The 23,122-nt window shown below is 38.4% G+C and overlaps 1 protein-coding gene across 1 annotated transcript; it reads right to left on the bottom strand.

Annotated features, from left to right (window-relative positions):
* Positions 1-205: 205 nt before the first annotated feature.
* Positions 206-22,613, bottom strand: cap2 (cyclase associated actin cytoskeleton regulatory protein 2). The gene is made up of 13 exons (XM_086177714.1): positions 22,460-22,613; positions 18,659-18,780; positions 18,436-18,536; positions 16,114-16,191; positions 9,092-9,235; positions 8,512-8,597; positions 7,120-7,225; positions 3,127-3,310; positions 2,349-2,512; positions 2,043-2,166; positions 1,861-1,943; positions 1,207-1,347; positions 206-1,133 (listed from the first exon to the last, which is right to left on the bottom strand). The coding sequence occupies exons 2-13, from the start codon at positions 18,768-18,770 to the stop codon at positions 1,050-1,052; spliced, it is 1,407 nt and encodes a 468-aa protein (XP_086033840.1). The 5' UTR covers positions 18,771-18,780; positions 22,460-22,613; the 3' UTR covers positions 206-1,049.
* Between the last annotated feature and the right edge of the window lie 509 nt (positions 22,614-23,122).

Below are 23,122 nucleotides of genomic sequence, written 5' to 3'. Positions count from 1 at the left end.
GGCTAAGTCGAAGGTGAAAAAACATTGACATTATCTAATTAATGTACTTTTCATACTGAGCAAGTGATTTCTAAGGGACATTTGAATTGTGTATCTTAAGCGGTATTAATTTGGAGAAAAAAAAGGTATAATGATACTGTCAAGTGAGTATGTTTTACATGGCTCACAAACCATATCTTCATGAAAAATAACAAGCAACAAGAAATGTGTTTTGATTTTATTTTAAAAACAGATACACAGTAACATTTGTGTGCACTATAAGTGTTGGAAAGTACTAGTGGTTCAAACTATCTCCTGGATTATGGCTACATACTCTATCATAATACAAAATACGCATGTAGAAAGTGTTAGAGAAAAAAGGCAGCTGTAAATATGAAAGCTGTTTATTTAAGGCAATCTAAAACTTGTTACTCGTCTCAATACCAAGAGAAATAATAGCAAGAAGTGTGTTCATGCCACTCTGATTTGAGCCCATAGCAGTTAATTTAGAACATTATGCATTTCTGATATAACCTCAAAGCCCAGTGTAAATTGATTTCCATGCACAACCTGCATTGAAAGAACAGCTAAGACACACTAAATTAGTAAAAAGCAACCCTGTGTATTAGTAAAGTTGCTCTACAGCTCTTCATGTTACATGGATCTGATACACATTGAGTGGGTATTTTTACTTTGGTTATGATACAGGCAATAAAACAAGATTTAGAGCATGTATTTTAAGGACGCTTAATTTGGGTTATATATTCTTCTCATAAATGCCTTTATTTATACATTACAGAAACCTAAGTGTGAGAATATACAGACTTTGCTACTAAAATGAGTTATTTTACTATAGTAGTTTTAAAAAAAAAAGTTTTATATGGTGTGGATAGCCGACTGACTGTTTCATTACAAGTGTTTTTTTCAAAGTGCGAGAGGAGATTATTTTGAGGAACCAGAGCAACAAAGCTCTGACTAGTATGTTACTCTTTGCAGCGCTCACAAGTAATATATTTTTTATATGTTTGACATTCAGAGGGGATGATGGTGGAGGGGATAACAGCATCAAATCAGCCTGCAATCTCAGTAGGTTCTGTCACCAGTCTGGATCCGTCCCAAACAGTCTTGAACTGCTCTGGAACTGGAAACTCTTTCTGTAAACAGATCAAGATAATTGTTAGTACAGCTGTCACCATGTAAATTATTTTTGTGCTCTTTTTCACTCACATAGTCATCATTTTCTGGTACCAAGATGTTCATCTCAGAGCTCTTGGCACTGACAATGTCACATTTTAAGGAGTCCTTGCTTAGGTAGACCTGACATCCCTCAGTTTTGTTGATGGAAATGGTGGGAACCGTACCCAAAACCTAGAGAGCAGGAATCATAAACAGATATTTCTGATTATGTTAACAAGACACAAAAAAGTTACTATACTACAACAAAGTATTTCAACTTCATGGACTTAGGAGCTGCAATTTGTTCATGTTGGTTATGCCTTCCTATTTTTTTCTTTGACTTCTTTTTCTTTTTTTTTTAAGTGCAGGTTGGCATTGTTTTTGAAATGTTTTCCTTATGAAAGTAAATGATCCCCTTTGAATATCTGGTTTGTCAAACCCCTTTCAGTGATGAAATCATTACCACCTATTCAAATAGGGCTTCAGAGGCAATGTGGTAAAAACATGACAATGGTAGCTTTTAATCTGATATGCTCTCCAGAGTTTGATGGTGGCTGCATTTAAATCACAATAAATTTTAGTTACTTTACATGTTATTCTTGATAATAAATAATATTTGATCAGAGTGATCATAGACTACGCTGTTTCTTCTAGTCATAACACAAATGGTATTGTATTCATTGACTTCATAAATGCTTTACTCACCTGTAACTGAATGGATTTGGAGTTGATTATCTCTACAATTCCCACAACGTTCTCAAAGACAAGGCCCAATTTATTACAGTCATCTGAAGATAAACACACACACAGTCATTCAGTCATTTCAATAGTGAGTAAGGGACCTTTGGTCAATGTTTTTGAAACTTCAGGCAGTCAGTAAAGCTTACCAATGATGATAGAATTGATTTTTCCTCTGATCTGCAGGGTGCAATTATTACAACGGAAGACATAAGCCACCTGCTTCAGCTCAGTTTCCTCGATCACCAGGTCATGTTTCTGTTCAAAGTTTTCCTGAAAAAAAAAAAGCTGACTTACTCCAGATACTCCAAATTTTAAAGTTGTTGTCACATTTCTATGTGGAATAAATAGTTACTACATGAAAGTGAATCTGAATACAAATAATAAAAGTTTTATAAAAGGCGTTTCAATTTCAAGAACAGTGGCAGGTTTATTTAAGTAAATATTTTACCTACCACCCTCCATTTCTTTCCCTCCAGCTCCAGCAACGAGGGTCTTTTCTGGGTGGCTGCTCTTGAGGAGTTTGTCTGCCCGGTGTTTCTGCTTTTGGTTGGTGTTGATTGGGAGCGTAAATCTGGGTTCTTGTGGGACTTCTGTTTATCTGAGACATGCTTCAGCCCTGCAGTCAAGAGGGAGGAATTAAAGAGGGAATGAGGCTCATCAAAGGATTCTTACAAATCTCATGTTATTTTGGGGTTGAAAACAAGTTTAAACTATTTCAAAGGTAGGTATAATAAAAACATATGAATTCAGAAATGTTTGGAAATCAAATTTATGCAGATTTGATAAATGCAGTACAGAGCTAGGCAGACAAGGAAAAATTAGGCGAATTTTTTCCAACACCAATGCACATAGTGATGGCTGCTTATGATTGAAAAATCACACAGCAGAGAGCAAAAGCAAGTTTGAACCATAATAAGGAATAGTTTAGTTCATTTCATGTTTAAATACTGATGAAGGGGTTCCTTAAAAAAAATTACTTTTAAAATTGATCTGAAAAAGGCTCAATATGTTTTTCCTGTAAATATTTGTATTCTTTCTTATTGAGACTATTAGGAATATTTTGTTATTTCAGGGTAATTGATAGAATTTAAAGGCAAATTATTGTCCGTTTACTCATTTGCTATTTCAGTCCTGATAACAGCGTAAACCGCTGTTCACTATATGTCATTGTAGTGCTCAGACCTTCACAACCATATCCACTGTGATGGAGATAAATGTTCTGGAACCCACCTTTAGTGATGTCCAGGCCCTGGTTAAGCTGAGCAAACAGTGCTGAATGCTGAGCTGCTGCTCCGCCAGCCTGGGGATTGGAGTCATCCTCTGTGAAGGCTGGAGGGGGGCCGGGAGGAGGAGGAGGAGGGGGAGGACATGGAGCAGGGGAGACCTCAAAGAGAGAGGGAGGAGCAATGGGGCCCTGTAGGATGATAATATATGATATGAGATAGAAGAATTTCATTTTAGAGGCTGCTGACCTTTTCAAAAGAGAAAACACAAGATGACAGGTGTTTTGTGATAATAGGTGTGGTAACCAACTTTTCCACTAGGGGGAGTATTGTACAAGAAATAGGTAGAAGCTTATGGCAAATAATATTTCTGCCCAACACATTTTCACAAGATGCCATTGAACATTGGATGAAAAAAACATAAAACTTTTGCTGTTTCGAATTTTTCAAAATACATTCGGTTCATTTTTTGATGGCTTAAAAAATTGAAGTGCCTTGACCTCAGAAGAATAGTAATAAGGGCCTGAGATATGAATGACAGTATTCCCATTCTTGAACCAAAAAAAAATCATGATTTAAAAATGTACTTAAGTAGAATACAGAAATAGCTGACCTTAAAATATCAAAATCAATTAACAATTGATCATTTATAACATTTTGATTTTACTGAATTTTATGTGCATTGCTGGCAAATTCCTTATGTGTGTGCTTTTCAATCCATTATTTTCAGTAGTTCAATTTTATGTATTATGTGTATCCCATGTAAGATTAATACATTTTATATAACACTTTTCATACAAAATACATTTCCTTCAGACAATCAAACATTTTAAACATCAAAACAAAAATATGATTAAAGGTCAACTTCATCTGTAAAGTAAAGCTGTTAAAAAATGTAGTTGCATGGAAAGCACTAATTTCCTCTGAAATTATAAATGGTTGGAAAATCATAAAGTTTGAATAAGTTTAAAAAAACATTAAGGTTCAAAATTGCTTTCATTACTTGGCTGGTTGTTTGTATTCTTCCAACTTTTAATTGACAATCCAATTTCTTAATGGTGTGCATTTCAGTGTCTGTGTAAAAAATTCATGTGTGTATCTGACTCTGAGGCATCGGCAGAGGTTAAATTCCAATTTTATTCAATTCATCTTTCCCTGGTGGTCCCTTAGAGATGTTCCCTGTTGAACAGCAGTAAAGGGATAATAACAAAAAGGAGATGACTAATTCTGGTGAAAAGACCACAACAAATTCACATTCAGAGAGTCTCTTAATGAGTGTGATTTCAGTTTGTTTCACTGTTTATCCAGGGACATAGCAACAGTCCACTTCTAAACTAAAGCAAGACTTTCATTAGACATCTAAATTCTGTTGTGTTTACAATCAATAGCTTATTCCCTTCTAGAAAAAGTGAAGTCAGTCATCTTCCAACTTCAGCAAAGATGGCGCACAGGCACACGCATGCTCTTTCTCTCATTCTCACTTTCACGCTCTGGTGCGCGTGCGCACAGAAAATCCACAAGGATCAGTTTAACTTGTTTTCTGGTGAACAATGATAAAATACAAAAGACAGTGGTCAAGAAATTATTATTGCACATCATTTGTTTCAGGGAAAAACAAGAATAAAGTAAAAATATTTTCAAAATTTATTGAAATATTGGTAACATTTCCTTCCATATCATTTTTAAATTTTCATGACTCCCCTTGTATTTCAGGGCGCATAAAAGTTTCTAAATACTTTCTTGAATTTTGATCAGAGTCCAAAATTTTTTAATCTGTGACCCCCAAAATAACAGTGCCAAAGACTTGTGACTCTTACTACTTTACTATACTCAAGGCATTTTGTTATAAAATGAATATAAAGCTCCAGATTAACTGTGATTGGCTGGATTAAATACAAGCTTGCATTTACTAAAAAAAAAAAATGTAATATTAGATAGTTGATTTCAAATTAAATACTTTGACCACACAGTTTCTAAATTCGAGGAAGTTTCTATATTCTCGTCTCTTTTGACAATGATAGCTTAAAAACTATATTATAAACAATGTTTCGTCCATAAAAATGATTGCCCGTTTCTCGAGGTTGCCCGTTTTGTGTTTCTGATGAAAACGCCAAATCTAAAACTTCTGCACAAGCAGTTTAATGATCTGGATTTCTCCTTAGGTTTTAGCTGCATTGCACAAAACAACAGCTAAAATAAAGTAAATGGTGATGTTAGGAGACAGAAAATTGAAGGGAAGTGATGTGACGAGCTTGTGTCACCTGTTGTTTGAAGCACGACAGCAAGTGGAAGGTCCCTGTACTTCTGGACAAAAGAGGAAAAATACACACACAAACCTAAAAACTTTCACACTAGATACTGTAGAAATATTTTGCCTGCTTTATTTCTAAAATACTTTCCTTTTAGTTTTTGTTTTGATATTTCTCCGCTCTAGTAAGCATACAGAGAAACACACGTCTGAGTGTGTTGATGTCTATCTAATGTGTGCATGGGCTATTTGATCATACATTTTGTATGTACAGTCCATGCATATATCGTTTAATCATACAATATCGGACGTAATCTCGTTTGAACCCTTGAAAGTTGCTTTTTTTCTTTTTCTGATGGGATACTAGCTGATTAGTTTTTTTCGGAAAGGTAGTTAAATGAAACTATCGATATAAAGATTTTATGGACTCTGCTAAAAAACAAGTTGCAAATCAACTTAAAATTATGTTTTCTGGGCCTATATTTAAAAAAACATCTAGACTTTATTCAACTGTAGAGTGTTCACCAATCGCCTAAAGGAGCTGGACAGCTGGGGTGAATATTTGAGAAGTCAAGTGGGAACAGGAGTATGAGCATGTCACTATAGCTGGTCTGAGTAGCAGATGACTGCTGCATTGAAGGTACCGTTCCTGCAGTTATGTGTGTATATAGGCCCTTTGTCTGTGCTCTTCTGTAAAGAAAACCTCCATTCAAGTTAACCCTGAGGACCACCTGTTAGCACAACACACTCTCGTCCTTGTATGCACACACACTGCGTCCCTCACACACACTTCAGCCCTGTTGACTAACAGCAGGGGCAACAGCTGACACACACAGCTACTGCAAGCTCTCAAGTTTCTCTATGTGGGAAAAACACATGTGAGCACATTTGTTGAGCATTTGTTCCGCCTAAGGTTTTAAATGACTCATTTGATGGTTTGCCAAAAATTGATTTGCTTTCATATCATTCATTTGAACACACGGCCAGGAGACAGTTAGCTTAGCTTAGCTTCGATTAGCATGGAGACTGATAGTCTGGCTTTGTGGCGAACTCAGACAACTGTGAATTATCTGACAGCTTAGTTACATTTTATTTACAGAGTATATTTGAAGATTATACAGCAAACATTTAAATGGGTGACTAGATACTAGTTGCCTCCTCGTACACCTGGGCGGTCACCTTCAACCATAAATGGATGATCTAAGTTTCAAAAGGTGAAATTCAGCTTATCAGACAAGCTTTCATGAATACAATGAATAGAATTTTGCTAAGTGGAGCAAAAGTACTTGTCAGAATGTGATTTGTGGTCTGGTCTGTTATTTCTCAGAATCAAGATAATGTTAGTGGTGAGGAAACATAAAAAGAAGTTAGTGATAGGGGCTTTGTGAGCTGCAAAATGAATCAGAGAACACAAGTACAGAAGTTCTGTCATTCATTCATGGTCCCTGCTGTATTTTTATTTATTTTTTGCTGTGGCTGCTCCATAACTAAAAATGGAAGTGTACACAAATGGAGGAGTTAATTTGAGCTCTGATATAAAAACCGAGGCCTGCGAATGGAAACTAAGTGGAAACTCTGCCAAGATAGTAAACAAATACAGAGGGGATTTCTTGCTTTCAAGCAAAGGATGCCAGAGATTTACATTTTTATTTTTACAATCGGCTGGATTTAATGTGACGAAGGTTCCAATTAGCACTGTCACCGACGATATTTCCATGTGACGCACAATGTGTGTGCCTGTGTTACACTCACACTTCTGCTCCAGACCAGTCCGGTGGTGTGGTGCTGTTTGATGAACGACTGCATGTCATTCCAAATTGACAGGTATGAACGCACCCAGTCCACGTGGCGTTTGTCGCTGGGAGAGAAAAGAGGTTTTTCAATTAGAAGATATGACAGAAAGGAGAAGATTGAGAGAAAAATGAGGGGGGTAGAGGAGGATTGAAAAAGAGAACAAAGAAGTTTGATGAGGTAGTACTTTGCTATAGTTGCTATAGCAGCTGATAGTTTCTCTGAAACTGCCTGAATCCAGCATATAGAATGAAGTCCAACCAAACTACATCTATGAATTGAAAAGCAAATATACTGATATTTCCGTCGTTTTTTGTTTACTGAGATATCCAAAATACTTCTCTTAAGATAAAGAGGCTTTTGAGTATCTGCAATAAATGCCTTAAATACAGCAAATCATTCCTTTTATTTCTTTTTATTTATTTAATCATTGCTTAAATTAAAGGACAGCAAATCCTTTTTTTGATAATCAGTTCATCCGTTCAGTTTGTGACCACATTCACACAGTGAAAGCAATCAATTAGCTTCTCACCCACCAAAAGCCTAAGTAAATGTTTTTAAACATTTTACTTTCTTGAGAAATATATGAAATAAACAATCCACTTTTGATGAAATGTTCTAACTTCAACTTAGTCCATCTGCGCCAAATCAAACATAGCGATTTAAGTTATCATCAAATAAAGGTTATCAGTCACTATTTTTGAAGAAAATGAAGAAAAGCTCAATGTCCATTTAAAGGAAATATTGCGTGGCCAGATAAAGGATTTTAATAGAACAGCAAGTGCTATAAAGCTGCAGAGGTTGCAAATGTTAGCTGCTGAGGAAAATACCTCTAAGCATTTCTCTGTTTAACTTTTGTTTTGTTTTTTTAACTATCTGTAATAGTATTGAGGATTGCAAAGAAGGATTTGCCTATGTACAACACAAATAGACACTTGACAGCCCATGCTGAGGTCACCATTCTGTGAATTCAGTACAGCAGAAATAAGAAACACAGAACAATAAACGCCTTTTTCTTTTTACTGAACACATTATGTACATCTTCCTTTTACTAGTAAGTTGTCCATTTGTAAGAGCAAAAGTGCTTTAAAACAAACATATATATTTGATTAGAGTTCCTCCTATTTTATGGTTCAGTTTTACATCTACACAGAATAGATCTGAAAGGAGAGGGGCAGCCTTTGTTTGGAAAATTAAGTGGTTCAGTCTGCAGTAGATAAGGTAGCACACCTAAACAGTGCTGTCTGCTGAAGAGCTGTGACCGGGCATCTTTTCTGTAAATATTCACACCGACCATAATAAATGCAAAAATGTTGATAATCTTTTTTTTAACTTTCACAAATGTTGATTTACCTTTCCTTGTAATCCTTCAACACTCTGTTGGTGTAAAACGTGGCAGCATCATTCATCTCCTTTACATAGGGACCTGGTTTCTGTGTCTGATGGGGAATTTTTATTGGGAAAAGAGAGATTGAAGAGATGTGAGATCAAAAATAAATATGGCACCTGCTCTCATTTAAAGGTAAAATGCAAATAACCTTGAAGTGGCATACTTCAACCGCATGTCATAGTGGAAGAACAAGGCGCACACAATTTTCTTTGATTCAAAATATGCCGTATATTCAAAAGTACGAATCACAAATATTTTCATTGAAATTTATATGATTAAGCTTCTACTTTTCATGGCAGAAAAAAGTCTGCTTACCAGGAAAACCAGCCAATCCCACTTTCATTTACATTTTTACATCCAATTGCCCCACTGGCCATTCACTCTCATTCTCTTTCCAATGGGTTCACCAATACCAAGCCAGTCACCATCAGTTATGTCAGTCAGTTCATGTTAGAAATAAACATGGCTCTAGGAATGCACTATTTGAGGAGTCATCTCCCTTGCTTTGTTTTGTGCTTATGTGTTTGTGTTGTCCGGTCTCACCACCGCCACCCAGCCAAGGGCGGGAATGCTTTCACTGACAGCCGACAGGTGGTTGAAGAGGGTGCTGCCACGGTTTCGCTCCCGGAAATTCTGGATCTCCTGGATGTGATCAGACATTGGCTTCAGTAGGTCCTGAAGCTCCATCTGCAGGATAAATAAGGACAGCATAAGGGAACAGTCACAGTAGAAATAAAGAGATGAGTTAGCAAGAAGATTTTTTGCATTTGAGAGTGAAGAGAATGAGTCTCATAATCATTCAAATGATCTTTCCTTTCTGTCATTTGGGGTTTCTCATTAAAATTATATTGGAGAACACAATTTTCTGTTAAGTAAGATGTAATAGTGGAAGTTATGTTCTTTTCTGCTGATGAACCAGATGTGACTCAGGGTGAATTTGTGGCCTTGAACAAATAAGTGTTACCCATAATATGTGTTGTCACATTTTCCTCATTTTACCAGGGGTGTGTACTTCAGTTTCATGACCTGGAGTTGAGTAAAAGTCAAATTAAAATTTGATGATTTTAGACTCGACATAACATAATACACTTACAACCCAACAATGACAGTCTTTGAGAGTACAAAAGCTTAAAAAAACTGTCATGAAAAGCAGAGGGGAATCGCCTTGATTTACATAATTTATTGAATTTCATCGCATTTTCACTGTTTTAATCGTCCAGGATTTGTGGAGATGTTGTCCGAGAGTATTTTCTTTGTACTGGAGTTGTTGACCTGTATACATTTCATCTGCAGGTTAATTTTGTTTGTTATACTGTTATCATCACCATTACTGTCCCACCACTTATCAAAGACCTGGTCACTTAGGCAACAGGCTGAGTAGGTCACGTGATTACAAACTGATAAAAATAGTATATTTTTTTTACAACAAATTTATCATTTTGCCAATAAATTACACTTGTTTGGAACTTGATATCCCAAGTTTCAGATGTGTTACTCACTTGATATTTTCCTTCTTAATATTGGAGTTGACTACATAGTAGCTTATGTGGAATGTGCAAAATAATAGCTTCGTCACAACTTTGCATTATATAAGGCAATCAAATGACATTTAAATAATATCCCATGAAAAATGCAATTACTATGATACCATTAGATTTACAAGAGATTGTTGCTAATGTCTCCAATGGACCAATTTAATAATACAAGTTATATACCAATACACTGTATGAGGGTATATGTGAAGTTCAGAATTAATTCAAGAATTAACAGAGTACTGTTATGCCTGGTCTAGACAGTCAGGCTTAAAATAACTTTGGAATTGTGATGATAATGACATAACTGTATAAGTATCACGATGAGAAAAAGACGTTATCACACATTTGTCAGGTCAATCCCGTTTTCAAGTCTTGAGTTTTGGCTACTTTTTGGAAAGCATTATTATGAAAAAGCCTTCTAATTGCATTTGAAGAATGCTTTCAATAAAGTGGGTTTCCACCATAATGCTGTAAAAAATGTCAAGCTAAAAATGTGCTGTATGACAGATGAAACTGCTCTGCCATAGCAACAAGGAGGTTTAAAAGTGAAATGACGCTACTGACAGGTGTCCAAATAAACCCTTCTCCAGTGTCTTGAATGTTAGGAATAGTTAAGATAAAATAAGCCCACATCTCCACAACATATACAGTTTAGCATAGGTCCGCTTCTTTTTAAACATTTTAATGTGTAAATGCTGAATACTATAACATTAAATCAAATCAGCCCTGAAGGCATTTTATACAGCCGACATGTTTTAGATAGTTTTGATTTGGCAGCCCGGGAGCCGTTCCAATGCCCACCGGTACCCAGCATGCTCTCTATGGCAGCCAGTAATTCCTAAAACAGAAACTAATTTTATTAGCTGAAGCTTTTTTCCATTGGAACTTCCAGATCTGAGCTACAGTATAGTTGGTCTCCCAGCTCCCCCTTCCTATAAACATTCCACGGTTCATGGGGAGATCCCCCTGGCCTTGTAAGGCATACCGCTCCTCCAGTGTTTACAGTTTACCTATCACACACATAGATTCAAGAACACAATGTTTCCTTGGTGAACTGCTACCACAGCTTTTTCATTTCTGATCTCCAGTGAAGCAATGGCGATTTAAAATATCCAATGACAAGCCATAATGATTTAATTTCTCAGCTGATAAGGGAGAACCACATTTTAAAAAGTGCCCTGCTGAGTTTATTCTGCTGATGTTGCTGATATGAAAATGACTGTTACGATATAACCTCTATAAGCTTAAAAATTTTAGAAAAAAATACACTGGACCCTGCATCAATTAGTTATGCTTTGTGCATATGTGCAAATGTGCATAAGAATATCAGCATGACTTGTAATTTTTTTCACATGATGTAATTGAGTACAGGTACATACATGCTTATCTAATGCTTGCATGCAAAGGAGCAATTATAACAGAGGTATAGTACTTTCGTACAAATTCTTCTCTAAATAAGATGCACATGATCTCTTTAGGCTAAAGGACAAAAACTCTATTATTTGTTTCTCCAACAGCATTTTTTCCCTCACTGAATCAAGCTAAGATCTGAGAGTAGCTATGAAGTGCTGGCTTCACCCATTGGCAACCCTATTTTTGTGTACCACTTTTTTTCTGTTCAATATTCACAAGGACACCATCTAAAACCTTATCGCAACTGTTCATTGTCCTCACCTTTCAGCTTTTCCTGAAGCTTCATGAGGTCCTTTACTTTAATAATCATGTGACAATGGGGGATTTGGCTTGGTTATTGAGGAGTTGTTGCATTATTACATCTCCTCATGCTCAGTCCTCACAGGCATGTGATACATTGGCATAAACTCTATAATGGGACTGTAATCCCACATGTGCTGTAATTGGTCAAAATTGTGGTTCATTTATGTGTTGGCGTCACATCAGAACAGAAAACAGACTCCATTAAAATTAATTAAATTTGCCTGGTTAGAACATACTAACATTTTTTGAAATGTTGTCCCAAAGCTCTTGTGAGAACAAAAATATAAAAATCCCAGGTGTATGTCAAAGCCAAAAACAATGTATATAGCTGCTTCTCTTCTTGATTGTGAAAGCAAAGAAGGTGTCTGAGCTGTCTTAAGCCACATTGAGCTTTCGTATGAAAGAGTGAAGTCATTATTTATTTTGAAAGAAAATCAAACATCAAAATTCATGTTAGCCCGCAGCTCTTTGGGTAATATTTTGTCCAAAGCCAGTAAGAAAACAATCATCTCACCATTGCCAATTTTTAAGAGCACATTGCTAAATTACTGAATTAACTCTTGCAGAATTTACTCTTGCAGCAGAATGTTAACTTACGAGAGTATGAATACCTAAATAAATACTGAATGTGCATAGTCTCAAAGGGTCCTCAGTGAACCCTCTGAAAGTCAGAAAATTAGCATGTTGCCATAAATGGAGTGCAATGTTTCAGTGGAATCACTTAATCAACAGTAACAATCACTGCATGCATAAAATTGTTGTTACATCTTCTCAAAATTAGCCCGCAAAATGGAGGACCCAAAAAAGTCATTATAGGGCAATTCACTCCTTTAGAAAAAGAAAAATTGGATCTGTTGTTGAAAAATCAGTTGAGGCAAAAATATTGCAGGTATAATTGTTGAATTCAGACGGACAGAGAATGAGCCGACAGAGGGATCAAAAGCGTCGGATCACATTATACGAATGGCAGCAAATGAGCTCAGTGTATTACAACAGTATGGCGTCCGAGCCTTAACTTCCTATACAAGCACTGGATCAAAGATAGAGTGGAGGGCGACAATAGGAGAGCAGCTGTGGGAGGGTTTTTTTTAACCTGTGTGAACAACCAGAGCCGGCAAGACAGAAAAACACGCATTATCACACACAACAAGCTAACCGACTAACTCAGTCACATGAGACAGATACTCTCTTGTGCTCTCTTTCTCTCTCTCTCAAACGCACGCACGCACACACACACACGTCTGCACAAATACGCAAACACATGCATGTGTGAGTGCGCCTGCACACACACACACTAACCACAGGCTCAAATATAGAACATGCCCATAAAAAGTCAGGGACCACAACAGAACTCTGGAGAGAAAGGCCAGAAGTTTGAAAGGTGCGTGTGTATGTGTGTGTGTGTGTGTGTGTGTGTATGTGTGTGTGTGTGTATGGGGGGGTCCCCTGTACTCATTGTATTGTGAATTAGTGATATTTTTTAAAGGAATTGTTATCAGTGTATGTTTAGTTTTAGTAACCGTCATAAGTTGGACATTTGAGGATGAAGAGGACATTTAGGCCAGTTTGATGGTTGAGAATTGACTTTGGCAGTAAGAGTAGAGATAAGCACTGAAGTTAAGATAAATAAGTACAAGACAAAGAGGCAACTAATGCTGATGAATATCTGTCACACTTACTGAGCTTTTCTTCTGGCATTTTTTTCAATATATAATTGTGATACCTGCATGACAGATCTGTTAAAAAATACAGTGCTGCACGTAAAACTTGTAAAGCTTTCAGGTTTAACACTAACATTTTAACGGACCTTAAAATGAATTGATTCAAGTTTAAAAGTGTTTGTTATATTTACAGTCTAGAAATTTCTTATTTTGCTGCCCACGTTGAACCCAGAAGCAGTTGTTTTGGACTTTTGGATTCTTTGGATTGAAGTTATTTTCATCTTTATAAAAATATTGAATTTATACAACATGGTTAGACATGGGTGTTACCCAAAATAGCCTCCCCTCTGTGAGCTGCCACCTTACTGTGGTGGCGGGGTTTGCACATCCCAGTGATCTTGGGAGCTATAATTTATAATAATGATCTATCTTTTATTTATATTAATTCATTCTCTGTGATTAACCCATCATGGACGAACCATGAGCAGTAGGCATGCCATTGACCGGCACCAGGGGAGCAGTTCGGGGTTCAGTGCCTTGCTCAACAACATTTCGACACACTAGGAGGAGCCGGGAATTGAACCAGGAATGTTGGGTTCCTAAGACAATTGCCACCTCCTGTGCCACGCCGCCCCTTTATGCCCTTCCAGAGGCATAAAGGGGCAGACTATATTCTCTGTTGGAATGAACATGTTGAAAATATGACAGAATCTTAAAAAGGAAGTCAACAATCTCCTCTGCTACAAATCCTTGCATACTGTGTTTCACCCTTTTGGCTATAGATCAAAGCTAACTCTAAATCATCTCTTCCCTGATATTTTTCATAGATCACACGCCTTGAAACGACCACTTTTTCTTTGTTTGAAATTCTGACCATTATTTCATCCTCATTTTCATGCCTCTAAACCAATGACCTGACAGACAGGGAATAAGTACTTCCTGGCTGGCTCTGTGGACTCTAACACACACAGACACACACGCACACAGTGCTCTCTCACACTCTCACACTGACACACACAAAGAGATCCAATGGGGTGATATCATATTGGAACCCCCCCCGTCCCCGTCCCTCCCCCTTCTCTATACGTGAACATGCAGGGAATGTGTTGCAGTAGCGTTTTCTTAGTTGAACAGTGGCATAATCCCTCTGTGAACAGCCTAGCCCGATGGGAAACACAGGAGGGCAGGAGACAAAAGAGACAGAAATGATGTCTCTTTCAGGCTGTGATTAAACATCAGTCCTTGGGTTGGATTTCTATCTGATGACTTCAATTGCATATATTAATTTTGGCTAATAACAATGTCATATCTTGGGTCGAAATAGAAGCAAGGGAGATGGAGATGTGCGGTGTAGGTGTGACAGTAATTATTAAAGATACGGAGCATAGTTTTGGTCCAGTTCAATCTAGTCAAACAAAATAATTTGCATACGTTTATGAGAAAAGCAGTGCAACAACAATGGCTGGAAAACCCACAGAATTTTGTAACTGCAATATGTGATCGTGTCTGTGAAGGCTGGAGTCTGCTATAAAAGAATCTGCTATTTGTTGGTCCTGATCTCACAACTCTCACAAACCTCCATCTCACTCATATTTGTGCCGAACCTAAACCAGTGAGATTTGGGCAGAACCCTGAACCAGTAATTGTACCTAGCCTCAACCTCTGCAGAACCAGAGGCTAAAGAGGACTTTAGCATTGCAACTGGCACTGGACTACCTTGATATTTTTCATAGTTAAACATTAAGACTGCACACAAAATTCCCTAAAATTATCATGCATTGCTTTTTATCCTATGGAAACAATAGGTTTACTTTAAAATCTGTGTTTTATGGCCAAAATGCAAGTTTCACATCCATCAGCTTGGGTACATTATAGCTACACATTTTTAAGGTGGGGTTTGTACCAAAATTGTCAAAATTTTCATGCCAGAGATCATTTGCTTTTTATTCATTTCCTTTAAACATACCTGCACTGTTAAATTTCACTGCTATTGCTGATGTTATTTCTTCAAACCACAAAAAAGTTAGCATAGACACCCTTTTAAGTTTGTGCTGAATTAGATAAATTGATGAATATATTACAGGAGCAACAGAAACAAGAAAACATAATAGACTTGTTTATCTCTTCTGCCAACGAGGTTATATTTTTTGCACCATTTGTTTGAAGAGTGGACTGAGCATCATTCTGTCCAGAGAGAAGAACTGCTCTCAAAAATGTTTGCTTAATTCAACTGATCGCCATGAACATCAACCTGCAGAAATTAGTGCAATGCAATGCCATATGGAGTAGTGATATACAAGACCAGACTTTTAATGGTGATACCTATCCTTGAGTTTAGCAGAGCGTCTGACCATAATAGAATGGAGGTAATAGTCATTATGGTCCTGAAATGATGAACCAGAATTTCAGTCGACATCTCAGGAAAAATCCTGCCTTACTCAGTTAAAAACTGTGCAAACATGAAAATACATAAGCAATGCGATGGCATCCTGACTGGATAAGTCCTCAGCATCCATGCAGACATCGCACAGTGGGACCATAGCTTATTAAAGCCGAGATGGTTACCTAACAGTAAATCAGCGACTTTGTATAATATCTACTTATTTCTTCCGTGGTCAAAACCAATGACACCGCTATCACATTTTTATCATACCTTTGCAGGCTCCTGGTATGTAGCCACCATTTTCAGGAAAGTCCTTTGAGTCTGCAGGGCGCTGCTCACCATCTCTGCCTGATGATCATATAGGAGCAGATTGTTGGGGGTTAATGCAATGATAAATGCCCATATTTTTAATCAATAATTTAATGGAAAGAACATTTAATGGCTCAATATCACTGGAACAACAGATTTGCTCAATAACCCATATTAGGACAGCAAACTCACCTCTTCTTGTTATGGAAAGCTTAATGCAAATGGTAAGTGGAATTCATAAATACAGCACTTAATCACCTTTGTCATGCCTGTGCTACGGCAGTCTTGAACATTTGACTTATTCACCTGGTCACATAGACAGATGATGATGGCCTCAGCCACAACGCAAGGTGTAAGTGTCTCTGAGGAGAAGGGGTAATGAACTATTTTGCCCCAAGCGCCATACTAGTCCAGTCACAGGACCTCAGAAATCCCACTTAGCCACATAATGTAGAATGTCCCCATTTTGACTCCAGGTCCAGACAAGGTCAGTGTCTGCACAAGAAATGGTCCCCAAGAGGTAACAAAACAGACCCCCCCCCCCGACACACACACACACACACACACACACACACACACACACACACACACACACACACACTCAGAGCTTGGGTTATTCCCAATCACCCTGTCCTGTGAGTGTTTGGAAGGAGACCTCCAGTTGCAGCCAAGGGAACCTCCAGGGAGGCTTTGCCCATAAAAGGCACTAACCGATTTTAAAATAAGTACCTCTGGCCCTCCCTGTGTACTCCCCCCCCCCTCCTAACTCTATTCAGCAACGGAAGATTGAGAGGGATCTTTTTTTCAAGCTGCAAAAAGAAATACAAGCATGCATTCTGTACTTCTTGCTCTATTTTGTTCTGATGGCACTTACTCCTCTGTTTAGCTGCACTCCCCGTCCTTTTCCAAGAACATAACAGCTATTATACTACAAACACACTTAAACGTCCTGTAAGTATTATGACGAAAAGGAAAGGTGCTCTGTGAAAACAGACAGCACATATTGCTCCTCTGGGACAATATTACAGAAACTTCCTTTCACAGGTTAAAGACAGTAGCAGTTTAAAATTCCAAATTTGGTATTGAAGGTGCACATGCTAGGAATCCTCTTTTCTTTTATTTCATCATTTCTCAGAAAATCAGAAAATCTTCATCATCTAATTAAATGCTGGTTGCCATCTTTTATGTCTGTTATGCAACTGATATGACTTTTTCCATCTCATCCCATCAAGTAGTTTTGTAACCAGCTGGAATTTCTCATTGATAAACAACTACGGCACTAACATCGGGGAGATAAGCCAGTACTATTGGTAATATTTGGAGAAAATCTTTTTGGGGGGAAATTACGAGAGCTTGGTCAGGAACACTGACAGGAGTATAAACGTCCCACCATACATATCTCACCTGGTTGCAGTTGCTTACCACAGGATCGGGAAAGATGGCATCTTCAAATAAGTGATCTCTCATCAACACTGTCAGAATCTACCGAACGACTCTTCATGAATATGTTTTGTCGAATGACATTTTGTTGGTTGTGTGAAAACAATAACAAAAACAGCTATACATATTTAACAAATTACTTTCAGTATGCTGTGTAAATTTAGGACAGCTCCTTTTATTTAAGAGTGTTAATTTAAGACTTTATCTGTATCTTTTAAGGGGGAGGGGTGAATTTTGTAATCCATTTATAAAACTCTATAAAGAAATTAAAAGTTGAGTGGCAAGTTACTAAAAGCAAATCCTAGGACTGAATTTCCCAGACCCTTTTTAAATCAAAGAAAAAAAAAACTTTTCTTGAGGGGTAATCCATTCCACGTTGTGGATCTGTAGTGAAACATCATGGCATAGTAAAATAGTGTATTGCTGATGAGTTGTATGGCTTTAAAAAGTTATCAGGATTTGGATTTGTGCTATTTAAATTCGAGTGCTTGTGTTTTGTCAACAATGCCAATTTTTTTAAATTGTCTAAATGACAATAAAATCCAAATGTTGTTTCACAGCACCACAAAGGAACATTTATTGATGGCAAATGTATCTCGTGAAAACACCGATCCAAGAATTTGATTTTATGTCGGTCTGCACCAACATAAAATAAAATGAATAATAAAAAACAAATGAATATTTCAGCTACTTGAGTTTCCCTGCCAAAAAATATATACCTACACTGAAATTCACGATTTTGACAGCATCTATAATCACATAATCACATTAAAGGTGTGTGAACAGATGTGCATCACTAAAGAGGATTACTTCTCGTGGATTTGTGCTTGCTTGAGTGCTTACGTGTTTCTCCACTTCCCTGCCTATGGCTCGGCTGTTGTTCAGGTAATCTGTCACTGGACCTCTCAGTAATCCATCAAAAGCCTCCACACATTGCGACAGACCTGAAAACCCATGGGATAATCACTCTATTTAAATGCGATATAAACACTCTACTATAAAATCAAGCTGTTTTCTTATAGCCTCCCAAATCTATGAGCCAAGTTTTATTAAAGCACAAACTTGCCTCCATTGATTCCGTTGACACAGTCTCCATTAGAGAGGCCACCGGACGTCGTGACAGATAGCTTCTCCAGGCGGGTCACAGCTCGCTCTAGACGCTCCACTAAACCTTCCATGATGAGAAACCTAAAAACAAAATTGTTTATTGAGGTTTAAGGAAATTTTCAGGCAGGTTTCAGCCCTGGTAAAGCAACACATCTTATCATCAGCTTTGTAAGATGACTTGCAAGGTTCAACAAATTAGTCTTCACCCGACCTAAAAACATCAAATCAGTATTTTGGCTTAGGCTTGCAAATAAAAACACTCGCTTACAGATTACTTCAATCGTGTGCAGCGCTTCCGATTGTCCTGATTGTGGATCCTTATTGAACGGCCGAACTGGTTTGGCAATCACCTTTGCAAATATATGAAAGTAGGTTTCATAGCAGCCTCACTTTGAGATTTTGTTTTATCAGTCATATCCCGCCTAGACATTGAGCTCTGCTACCTTCTTTAGCTCCTGCTGTGCATCCAGGTTTTTGTAGTGCCGTCAAAGGTTATATTCTTGACTAAATGTCACTTTGGCCCCACAAGACAGACACACAGGTGTTCCAACAGTGGCAACAAGTGCAGTGCTTTGTGGGATTTGTAGTATTATAACAATAACAATAATAACAGACATAGGGCAGATGTGGCTGACGGGCCTTGAGTTTGACATGTCTGAATGAAATAGACCTGAGCAACTCTCTACTGAAAGAAGAGAAAATGAAATGCTTTAATTTTTCAGTCTGGGGAAAACAGGGCCAGGAAATGTCTTGGCTCTCAAGGCAGAACTAAACAAATGTGCTGCTCTTCATCTTATTGGCAATCAGCTGTCCATTGACTCAGGGTGAAAGGCTAACAGCTGCTGGCATCAATCCAGCAGTGAAACAGACTTTGGTGGGACGTATAAACAACCGCTAGTCAAATATGTCCTGTAAACGGACTCTAACACGCAAGTAACACAAATGAGCCGAAACATGCCAGTGATAAAGTTAAAGTTAAAACAACTCTTTACAGCATAGCATTATTTATAACCCTCTCCAGATCTTTAGCTTGCATTATGTCACACTACATGAAATCAAGTTGACTTCTTCTTTGATGAATTCTATATTTTGCAATCTTACAGGCATTATTCTTAATACAATACAAAAATTGTTGTGAGACATATATGAATACGTCATAAATTCCATGTGACAGGTACTTTCGACTGCGCTGATCCTCTTGTGCCCAAGCAAGTAAATAAACTCGAGAAAAGTTCCACTTGTTCCCATGAACCAGAAGAGGAACTAGAATGAACTATACTGGTATATAGGATATAAGATCCTACGGTACGGTTACGTTGAAATGTGCAGACAGAAATTACTGCTGAGATGTAAATAAGTACATGATTGTAACTGAACATCCCAGAAATATTTTTGAGATGACTGCATGGACCATATCCATCAACATGGCACAATTAAGATTACCGGTATTTATCGGTTAACAGAGAGGAATTCAATCCAACAAACCACAAGTTTATGCTGGGGATCTGTTTGCAAACTATTGCTGGGTTACAAACCCCTTGCAATCTGACACCCTCTACCCATGAGTCCAACACACTGTTAGGTGAGAAGTGCAAAATATGGTTTATTTGAGTTACAAAACAATCCATTAAAAAGGCAAGATTAAATACAGTGGCAATGTCAAGTGGATTGTGCTCCCAGACTGTAATCTTTGTAAATTATGTCTGGTAATTATGGGATGTGAGCAGCAAACATGACATTGTCTCATCACCTTTCTGGAGAATTCTCTCAGTGATGCCAGATGCCTGTTGTGGCTCTCAGCAGCTATCTCTGCTCTCTGGGTCACAACAGCACTTTAAGCCACGATGATGCAGACCTGAATCCGGAGAGTTGAATAAATATGACCGAGAGAAAAGTCCACTTTATTTCTTTGGATTTTTTTAACAAGACATTTGTTAAATAGATTGTCTCTCTCAGCAAAGTGCTACAATTGAAAGCTTTTAACACTGTGGGCCGTAGTCAGCGTTTGCACTGATTTTATTGTTGGTCTGCCAAAGTCTCCGTGGCAATGCAATGACTAGGCCAAAAATATGTGACTCTCTTGGCTTTCATACACTTAATATATTCATTCTGTGACAGAAATGAAATGGGAGCCAATTAAGTTCAAAAAATTCACCCTAGATGTGCATTAAACATGGCACAAAGACCACGAAGTACCGCAGAATGTACATTGAATTCATCTTCCTCGAATTTCGTAGCAGCTGTGTAAGGCAGACGTTTGAGCAGCCTTCAATGTAGGTCTGTTAAAACTGACAGGTGGGACACAGCGTCTGCCACATTAAGACCCCAGACCCTGACCGACAGCTGAGAAAGCACACATGCTCCTGCAGTGGAAAGATATTACTGACATCACCCTGACCCGCATGTCTCTCTTGAACTCCCCGGCCTGGTATCTGATCTCCAGGGCTATATCGGGCCACAACCTGGCATTTGCCGCTAAGGACTGTGAGCTATTCTAATGTAGTATTTAATTCACTGTGCTGCATTCTGAACTGTGAGTGTTAAAGGCAGCAAATCAGAAAATATGTGATTTTCAATGTTGTGTTTACTCAGTGACAGCCAGCAAAGCTGTGGGATGGTCATAACACCATTGGAGAATTTCTTGCCTGTAAAAGGAAAACAATGTGACATTTTGTTTTGATATTGAAGATCTATGCAAATATTCTAAGACATCTGCCTGTTTTTCATGACTTCTGCAGCTAAACCTGCCTCTTTTCATGAATCAATATAATCCGCTGACCTCCATTCTGAAAACAAACATTTTTAAAAGTTGATTACTTAGCAGACAGATGGGAAAAAATAGAAATGTCTTAAAATATATATGTATCATAATGGCTTTAACATCTTTGATCCATTTACTGCTACAAAACACTCAATGGATGGAATGCCTTGCCTGCACTTACTAAACCCAGTGGCCTTGTCAGGAAAGTAGTGAATAATGGTCAGAAATTCAAATGAATCATGAAGTCACATCAAAATTTCATGGCAAGGTGAAACGATCATAATAATTATATTGCCTTTTTGATGGCTTTTGCCAGAGGTGGGCTACTGATACCACGGGGTTCTTTTCATTGTACTTATCTTACAAACATTAGAAGGGTACCTTGAGGTCTGTAATGAAGCACAGAAAGGAGAAACAGCTTTTGTTATGCATCAACTTTGCTCTACAGGTAACATAAACAATATACTGATGTTTATTCAAGTCAATTGAGACACCTGGAGAGCATAAACTAACTGACCGCAAACTGAAAGCAACAGGTGTTGATGTTTTCAACCAGTCCTTCTTTTCTAATTCAAAGTCAATGAAAAGTAAATCTGCTGAGGGTTTGCGAATAAATAGTGCTTTTTCAAGCCGGAACATCACGTCTTCTGTGGAAAGTTCAGCAGGGATGCGCCGATGCCGAGCGTGGACGCGTCATCACTGTGACGCATCATCACAAAACATGACACGACAGTTTTGAGACGCACACCCACGACCGCGGCGCATCACCTGAGCGTCACCTTGTTTTTACCGCACGACTGAAGTAATCGCCACAGTCATGAAAAGAAAAAAAGAAAGGTGGAGGGGAAGGGGAGGAAAAAAAGCCTGACGCGCACGGTGCAGGCATAGCGGGATATTTGCGCTCACGCATGATACCATCAGACCCCCCCACCCCTTTCACGCAGCCCCACCCCAAGAACACACACATTCTAAGTGAAAGTCAGCAGGAAAGCATCTTACCTCCCTCCTCCGGAAAATGTTTGGTTGCGGCTGGCAATAATCCGAAGCGGATTCGACGCGTTCTGCTGCCGCTGCGTGGGATCCCCCCCCCGGCTCCCCCGCCCCGTCCCGTCCCGTCCAGTCCTTCCGTTGCGCGCAGCACCGGAGCTCCGCCGCGATGTCCTAATTAAGCAACGCGGTGAACCTGAGAGCCGAGCAGCAACCGTGACTCAGTGCTGCAGTATCTCCTGCCCGGGGCCGTGGGGGTTGCGGGTGGGTAGGGGTGGGTGGGGGTGCATCTACCTCACAGGCTACATTGCGGCCTTAAGACAGCTCGACTAAAAATAGCCGTGGGTTTGATCCTGCATGGAGGTTGTGGACTTCTACCTGCGAGCATCATCATCATCATCATCAGCAGCAGAAAGAGCATCATTATCATCAGCATCAAGTTCCAAAATAATCCTGAGTGAATCTTGAGGGGGAATTACATGATCTCAAGATGATCCTCCTGCTGTCAACAACAGGTGTTGCATTCTGTTCCAGCCTTAAAACTCTGTTCTTTAGTCTCAAATGGTGCCTTCTAACATGTTCAGATACATTTTTTGAAAGTGAAAATGTTCACACTTGATTTGGATTCCTCTCATAGCAGAGGGGGTAAAATTCAACAGTCCCTGATATCTCAGA

The sequence above is a fragment of the Fistularia commersonii genome, chromosome 30, assembly GCF_037954325.1.
Source record: "Fistularia commersonii isolate RoL2024-O1a breed Wild chromosome 30, RoL_Fcom_v1.0, whole genome shotgun sequence".
NCBI classification, from domain to species: Eukaryota; Metazoa; Chordata; class Actinopteri; order Syngnathiformes; family Fistulariidae; genus Fistularia; species Fistularia commersonii.
This window is presented reverse-complemented; position numbering and strand designations above follow the sequence as displayed.